General features: G+C 39.4%; 1 protein-coding gene across 1 annotated transcript in view; it reads left to right on the top strand.

The window, feature by feature from the left end:
* The window catches only part of LOC104461928 (calcium/calmodulin-dependent 3',5'-cyclic nucleotide phosphodiesterase 1C), a gene marked incomplete at both ends in the record, with an annotated part of 17,885 nt that extends 10,656 nt beyond the window's left edge, over positions 1 to 7,229 (top strand). Inside the window, 2 exons of the mRNA XM_010073676.1 lie at positions 5,687 to 5,787; positions 7,101 to 7,229. Of these exons, the coding sequence (XP_010071978.1) occupies positions 5,687 to 5,787; positions 7,101 to 7,229 (230 nt within the window). The remainder of the gene's footprint in view (positions 1 to 5,686; positions 5,788 to 7,100) is intronic.
* Positions 7,230 to 8,832: the final 1,603 nt, after the last annotated feature.

Genomic DNA, 8,832 nt, shown 5'->3' with positions numbered 1-8,832 from the left:
CATTCCTGGGAGTCTGGTGGTCTACAGTGGTCTCCAGCAGGTATATTCATACCATACTTGTTGCCATGATGTGCCACAACCAGGAAAAAAATAGGAGATAGGGATCACTACTAATGGTCAGAGGGAAGATTTTCTCTAGGACATTTCCTTGGCCTGAGTTGATAGGTAAGTTGTCTTTATTGGAAAATGTTCTGATATGACCACGGCTGTAAATGCTTAGCTTAGTGCAACTGTGACTTTCTGGAGGAGATTAACTCGAGGATGATCTTCCTGTATCAGCTTGATATAGCTGATAGATTATAGAGGTATAACCTGCTTTCCTTTTTCATCGGATTGCATTATTTCTTCTTTCTTGGGTACAATTTTAGGTTACCTACTTTTTAAAGACTTGGATAATTTTTCTTGAGTCAAGTTATTTAAGAAATCACTCTGGACAATTACTGTTTGAGTGAATTAACTTTGGTTCTTCATGAACTTCTTCCTGCATAGAAAACTGGGTTAGAATCATTGGGAATAAAGGAGAAGGAGATATTGCAGAAATACCAGGGGACCTCTGACTTTATAATCCACCCGGTAACACTGGAAGTGAGAGCTGAATTTGCCTATTTACCACATGTCAGAACCAATAATATATGTAAAGCCTATGTATTCAGAGCTATCCTTCTGCACAGTTTCATGGCAATGTGTAAACATTTGAAAGTAGTGCAGCCTTTTCTCTTGACTCATTTCTTCTTTGAGACTGTAAAATACATTTTCTTAAAGGTAAGGAAGATTAAACTATTTCAGTTGACTTGCTTTTCCGCTGCTTTTATATACTATGCTTCTCTGATATGAAGGTGTTAGCCCAGGTTGAAGAGGAACACTCTCAAACTATGTCATGTAAGACATTAACAGACTTTTGTGCATCACTGGCGTCATTAAATGTAGTCCAGTGATACCACAGTGGTTATAGCTGTTGCAAACGGTTTCTGGGGCCTGTTTAGCCAGGGCTGCTATGCTGCATGCAGACTGCAGCACCAAAATGTGCTGTGTGAAGTTTGAGGACAATTGCAGAAACAAAGAGCTAAAGCTGGTCAGAGGAAAGAGGAACAGCTGTGTGTATGCCAGGCTCCAGTCTGCCTGAGAAGCAAAACCAAGAAATGGATAAATATCTGTCTTCAGTTCTCTCTGGAGTGTGTTTCAGCCTCATCTGAACGTGGCAACAGATGCACAAACCTGGCATCCTCTAGCGTATGTCTTTTGAGATTTTTCTCTCATGTGTTGCCTATGTCCAGTCAATGATCTGTGTCCTCACGCCTCTCAAAGTCGCCTGCTCTTGTGATGGCTGATGTTTGAAGTGACAAATAAGACCTCTTCAGTATTCAAATACTTTCTTTTTTGGTGTCTCTGAAGTATTCCCCCTCTCTGTTTCAGAGGCAACGGTGTTCTGAAATACGTGCAGAGGTCAGAGAATGTGCATATTGCAGATGTACATCTCTAGAAGGGAAACTCGAATTTGTGTGTTGTGATCACATATACCTGCTGGCACTGGAGTTAGTGACTCACGTGCCTGTGCTGAGCCCTTTGCTTTTGTATTCCTACTGCAATAATCTACATGGAAAGTATCTGACACAGACTGTTGTGATGGAGTTGCACTGCAGAGGATGTAGTGAAGTGTCTGCTGTTTCCCAGGAATAATCCCAAGCACTAGTTGTTTCCACAGCCAAGTGATATGTGGCATTTGGTTTAGGATCTAATGTAGCACAACAAGAAACCACTCTTCTGCTACCAGCAATAAGAGACTCACAGCACTGCATGCCAACAGTGACATTTCATCTTTGCTTTCCGTGTTAGAATGCTTTTTTAAACTTTGATTTCTTTTTTTTTTTTCTTTTTCTTAGTTTCCACCCCACCTCCCCTGCAGGATTCAACGTGTCTCAATATGCATAGATTAATGTAGTTTGAAAATGAGCTTTAGGGGTCAGCAATCCTACCCTCCTGCTCACAGCAGGACTAGCTTCTAATATGCATGTTATGTTCACACACGGTAAAGAAAGGTAGGGGATATTTTCCTGTTTCCAGAATTTGCTCACATCAGTATCTTATCCTTACTCTAGCATACATAGTTGTTCAGTTCATGTCTTTCACAATATTTTTCCAAGTAACTTGGACATGCTGAAATGTAAGATGTTGGTTTCAGAGGCAGTTCGGGGCTATTGGTTTAATTCTTCGCTGGGATGAAGACAAAGACTTGTGAAAAAATCATAAAATAGAAAAAACCGCTCTATCTGTTAACTAAATAGTTGCAATGTGGAAAAAGTACTTTTTTTCCAAATTCAAATAGTCTGTATAGTGGTAATTTGTTCTAGTCTCAAAGGGAGGAAACAATTATCTGTTTTATCTTTATGTGGTTCATTTGCCTTTGTTATGTTCCCTGTTATTTACAAGCTCTCTCAACAGTTTTATTCCAGGCTTCTTTTTTCTTCTGTTTCCTTTTCAATTAAAAGATCTTCTTTCCCTCTAATCATATTCAGTGCCTGAAATCTCTAGTTTTCCTGACATTTTCTTCCTCAGAATGATGCCTTGGCATTAATTCGTTATACTTTACCATATGAACTAGAATATTTTGGGTTCTCTTATAGACATAAAGTTGAAAGAGAATTTGGAACTGCTGTGATGTTTAGCTCTTAGAGGACTGGTAAACAAGCGTGATGTGTAGGAACAACTTCAAAATGCTGACACACTTGTTGCTTGTTTCATTCTTTCCTTTAATTAACTCTTTTGCTCAGCTGTGATTATTACTTTCTCTGGTATTATTTTCTGATTAATCTTTATAATTATTAGGAATCCCTATATGATTTTTTTTGCGAATGCACACAATGAGGTGCAAATGATGAAGCTTAAGAATTCTTTCTTTGATACTGTCCGGAGTTACAGGATAATATTTCCTGCAGCAGACCTGTAAAACTGCAGAAGTGCAGGACTTCTGTCACATCTCTTTGAACCAAAGGGAAGTGAGATCATTCTCCCCTCTAGACTATTGTGATTAATAACCAGATCATCATGAGCTCTGAAAATTATAACTACTTTGAAATAAAAAAAAACATAAACTCTGTGGAAGGAAAGAAGATAATTATTGCTGTCTTTGCTTTGTGGCATTTTCTTGGAAATGCATCCATTTGTTTAATTAGATTTGGAAACACTGCTCTTTCCTCTTCCTTTGTCTTTCTTTATGCATCCATCCTTTTGTTTATATGCCAATGACTTGCCTTAGTAGCTAATTCTTCATATTTATTGTGTGGTTGTGAAAGCTAATCATGCCTCATTACCCTTTTTTTGTTTCCACTCTGGAAGCCAATATTTGTTCTTTCATGCCTTCTTCCTGCACCATCCCCCTATCATCTCAGAAAGTTTGAAGGTTTGTTCTGGATTGTTTTTGTCAGCCCTTTAGAAAGGAAAAATATTCACATTTCCTCCTTCTCTTCACCTGTGACAGTGTCCTGCTGCTTTCTCAGTAGTTCTTGATGGCTTTGTTCTTTAAAACCAGCTCTCTGTTCCTAAAATGAACTCCATCACACACTAGTGAAAGGCGGTATCACCACTTTGATGGAGATTGCATTCATTCTCTGCAGGCTTTTTGCCGTCTTGTTTGCTTTTCCTTGCAACGTTGTAGCAGAAAAAAGGGACTAAAAGGTTCCAATTACTTACCTGCTATTTCCCTCCTGTTACTCACAAGTCTATTTTGACTTCGTTGCTACTTACACTGATTTATTTGTTACCCACAGCTCACAACTGTAATCCCAGTCTGCTTTCTGAGTGGTCTTCCTCAAATGCTTTTGTGGTATTTAGTACCTTTCCGCAGGTGTATTGCACCCTATTTGAAAACCTACATTACCTGACCTTGTTCAACAAGTGATGCTTTAATAGAGCATGCAAGTTAGCACTTCTCCTCTATGTGTTTTAAGAGATGAGGTAGGAGACCTCAAGTACAGAGCTCGATGCCTTAGTGATGTTTTAAGATTTGGCTCATGAGATCCTGTTGGAATGGGACTTGTCAAATGGTGCCCAGAAGATCTGAAGTGGATGCATTAGACTAGCTGGGCATATCCCGTAGTAGTTCTATGTGCATAATATAGGTTTCGTCTGCCTGTCCCCAAGTGCTTATGCTTGATTTTTTTGTGTCATTTGCACTCCCTCCATTTGGGAAATGGCAGAACGTGGGTGAGGAATTGAAGTCCAGATCTAGATGTGTAGCCTGGAAATCCCACTTCATTTTTTCACCCCATTGCAGTTGCCAGAAGTTGTTGCTTGAAAATTGAAATCATGTTCTTCATCAGTTATAAAGCATTCCTTATTCACAAGTAACATCTGGAAAGAGGAACATCACGTATTTCTCCACCACTAGTGCTGTCCATTTCTGTCCTGGACCAATTGTGTAGAAATGAGAAAATAGTTTCTGTGTCTGCTCATTTCTTGAGCTCTTCACTCTCCTCTCTCCCTCTCAAAAAAAAAAAAAAAAAAAAAAAGTCAACAGCTACCTTGATTGCGGTCAGTAGCATTGTGCAAAATATCTCTGTCCGATATTTTCAAACTGCATCTTTAATGTTAAGGAGATCTTTAATACTGAGACTTGCTTCATCCTTCATTGGTTATGCAGAGATGGCTGTGAAAGGCCAGAGGAGAGCTGCACGGGTCACTGTGTGCAGAGCCCCCCAGTTATCTGGGCTTCCCCTGCCCATGGGTAACAGACCAGGGGTGGCCCCTGAGCTATAGTAGATGTCTAGGATAGATCTATAAAACTGTACTGTCTTTACTGGGATTGGAATTAAAAGGCAGTTCATACACGAACATCTTTCAAAACGTTTGCAGGTTGACAGTGTTACAAAAATGTTTGACAACCACTGTGGTGAAGGTTTTCTCTAAATATAATGCATACAAGCATTTCAGACAAATATTTACGGTATCTAGAGCCTTTGTCTCTGATGCTCTTGATGTTAGCAGTACTCCTTCTGTGCTACCAGTGGAAAACCAGACATAAAATGATTGATTGACTCAGAGGAAAATTATTACAAACATCTGACTTATTTAGAAATCTAACTCAAAAGTGACTTAAGCATTGAAAATAAGGCTTCGACTAGGCAATTAGGAAAAAAATACCTCAGGGCTTTCTCAAATATTTCTATAAATGGTAAATAAATAACAAGTTGTACATCTTGTAAGGTTGTGTTCCCTGTTCTCCTCATGATTCAGTGATTGATGAAGACTTTCAATTACAGGAAATTAGTGACATTCTGTATTGGAGGCTCTTCTACCCAGGTCAACTGAGCTGACAATACATACCCTGGTTGTATGTGCGTACCTGCACATGTCATCAAGTTCCTCTTGAAGAACCTTGCTTTTCTTGAGGTTTCCTTCTCTGGCTTCCTCACACATTGCTCTTTAAGAATGGCATGTTTCCCCCTTAAGCCTTATTAGCTCCTGAAACCATTTTGCTGAAGTTCATTTAGGTGAAGCTTCAGGAAAAACACTGGTTCAGCTTTTGTGTATCAGCTGGGGAAGTTTGCTTTAAAACAGCTGGCAAGCTGCAGGGAGAAGGAGACGATGTGCAACATTGACTGTCAGCAGGGGTTAATTTGCCTTAAAAGACAAAAGCATTAATGCCTGGGAAAATGACAGTTTATCTGATTGCTCTGTAATCTCTTTTCAGCACTGGCTGACAGAGCTGGAGATCTTCGCTATGATCTTCGCAGCTGCCATCCATGACTATGAACACACTGGAACCACCAACAACTTTCACATCCAGACACGGTGAGGCCACTGTAAATCATGATGAAGGGTTGGGAAATGGAGGGGGAAATCTTTGGAGAATAACAGCACAGCCACCTAGAAAAGTGCAGGAACTTTTGCTTTCAAGTGTTACTGCAGGAAAGTTCACTTCCTTAGGTTGCGTTTGATTTTCTCTCGATCAGCCATTTACAATGGAATTCCTGTATTCCACCTTCTTGAGCATTGTTTCATATTAATAATCAGGAAAAAGGAAGGTCCCAAAATATTTCTGTGTAAAGTTGCTAAAGACAAATTGCTGTATTTTGATGAGGGCATAGTTTTGGAGGAGATACTATAATTCAACAGTTTTTTCTCCTTGGTGAATTTGAAGAATCAAACATTAACTGCATGGATCAAGAATTCAGCAATATCTGTATTCATCAGTGAACACCAACAGTACACGTACCATTTTTACTTTAGTGGAAAACCACACCTGCAGCAAGGGGATGTGTTTACCTTTACATGTTCAGAGATATATTTTAAAGCTTTGTAAATTGCTGGACAGTCATTAGCAAATCACAAACTAGACTGGACCAGCGTATTTTTTGAACTCAGAATCTTCTATAAGGCTTTAGGGTTGGTGGAAGAGAGAAGGAGAAGATGAAGACGGCAGCAAAATTCACAAGTGTGCAAAGATTGTGCAGTGCCTAGTTGCAGCAAACTGAGTGGGGACTAATAAATCGTACTCACCCTCTGTTGCCATTAACTGCCAACAAGAACTTTGTCTTCAGACCAGTTTAGCCATTCATCAATCTCAGATCTATGCCCTGGAGCTTAAAATAAGGCACGAAGTACCTTTGGTCTTACTCTATCTCACTGGCAGTTGCCCTCTGGACAGCATAGTCCAGTGCACACATGACAGAAAGCGGTGCAGTTATATCTTGCTTACAGACAGTTGGCTGTACTGGAAACAATAGTGAGACACATCTCGCAATTGCTTACTTGGGTACAGTCAGGCTTTAATATGAGAGCAACATACAGAAGACCTGGGAAAGAGCCTCGTGATTCGGCCCTAAATTTACATATCTCTCAAACCTCTCACAACTTTTTTAAAGTATGTAACAAAGAGACTAGGTGAGTTGCAGCTGATGAAATGGATTTTGTGGTGAATTTTGATCTTTAGTTTTCTTTTACTGAATAACAGCAATGAACAAAATATTATAAGTGCTCTTTAAGTGCTTTTATCTGTGCTATAGAACTAATCTCTGTAGCTGATCGAAGAAAAACTTCTGAATGTGAGACTCTTTAGACAGGGAAGAAACATAACCTTTCCTATGTTTTCTCTTAAATGCTAGGTCAGACTCAGCCATTCTATATAATGACCGGTCTGTGCTTGAAAATCACCACGTTAGTGCGGCATATCGTCTTTTGCAAGATGATGAAGAGATGAATATTTTATCTAATCTCTCAAAGGACGACTGGAGGTAAAAATGAACTTGGTGGCCGCCTAGGAACATTGCAGCATAACCATAGACTATTATTACCTTTTTTGAATGGCAATATGCATTATTGTATATTGCATATTAGTATTTCTATTGCTACAAGAAAAAGGGCTTTAAAAGGTGTTTGTCTTGCTTATTTCTGCTTTCTGTTTTCACCTCTGACAGTGAAACTGGACTTTGTGACAATGGTTTATATTATACAAATTGAATCCCATCTAATTTCTAAGTCTCACAGAGACTCCCTTTGTACACATCCATTTGTAATTAAGTGTAGAGCTGGCCTGCTGTTTGTTCATTCTATAGCATAGATATAGCCTTTATCTACTTTGACACTCCCTGCCTGGAAATTATAAATGGAACTTAATGCAAAAAAAGAATCCAGTCCAAGGAGCATAAATCAGTGTACTACATATGCCAAGGTGATGTAAGAAGCTGTAATTTAAAATAAGTCTCATGCAACATATGATTTATGTGCCAAAATCAGCCCATGATTTGCTTTCTAATAGCAGACAGTTCAAATTGATGAAGGCTTTCTGTTTTTATGGGGTTTTTTGAACTCCACGGGGTGGTACTTTAAAAATAGCCCAGTGTGCTAGACAGGAAGAATCCTGCTCCATGGTCTTTCTCACAGGAGGGGAAGCAACTTGTGGGATCTTACGTGATGCACGTTGATTCCTGGATACACTTAAATGTGATACAGTGCTGGGCAGTCAGATATTTTAATATAAACGTGGGGAAATGAGCCCTTCTCTGGGGCCTGGCTTCTAGCAAGCTGGTCAGTGAAGGCTCTGCTCACTAATCAGTTTAGCCTGAATTTCCTATTTATTTCACCTTGTGGACAGTGATGCCATCCTATAGCTGAACACCAGGAATAAAACTCAGGAACTTATGTGGCTGATTTCAGTCAATGTGAGTGTTGTGGAGGAGCAGCCTGAGAAATTCTATCCTCCAATATAGAAAATAGTCTCATGGTGGGCAGCAAGCAGGAACTTAAAAAAAAAATCTGCATTGAGGTGTTAAAAATCTAATTTATTTTTTTAGCTACAGCTGGTAATGCCTTGTCACATACTGGCTTCCTTTTATGTTGGCAGGGGAAACACAAAGAACTAACTGACTAGAAACAGCAGCTGTAGAGCCACTACCTACAAGGAACAGCAGAGCAGCTCGTTGATTATACTTCATTGCATTTATACTGTCTTTAGGAAAATGGTCTGCTGTGGAGCTTTAAACTGGTTTTGATTGAGTCAAAGCTAGCTTCAGGTATTTCTCGTTGATTCTGTAGTGTCAGCATGTGTGTTCTATTGAAGCAATGTGCTTAGACCCAAAGTTTCAAAGGTTAACCCATCTCTTTAAGAAACTTTGTAATATTGCCTGAGCAAAAATATTGAGTGGTTTGGATTGCTTATTTGTTCTCTCCGAAGTAGGGCTTTATTATTGTGTAGCTGCCAATCAAGCAACAGCTGCAGAATAAAGCCAATTGTCTGGATGTGCTTTAGTGCCAAAACATTGTGATTTTTGTGTCCTTTTGCTTTTGACTGCTAGTTTGAGATCCCATAGGCAAACATTTTGGAAGCACTGGAAACAT

This window comes from Pterocles gutturalis, unplaced genomic scaffold (assembly GCF_000699245.1).
Source record: "Pterocles gutturalis isolate BGI_N339 unplaced genomic scaffold, ASM69924v1 scaffold31642, whole genome shotgun sequence".
NCBI lineage: Eukaryota > Metazoa > Chordata > Aves > Pterocliformes > Pteroclidae > Pterocles > Pterocles gutturalis.
The sequence above is the reverse complement of the archived record's forward strand: the minus strand, read 5'-3'. Positions and strand labels throughout refer to the sequence as shown.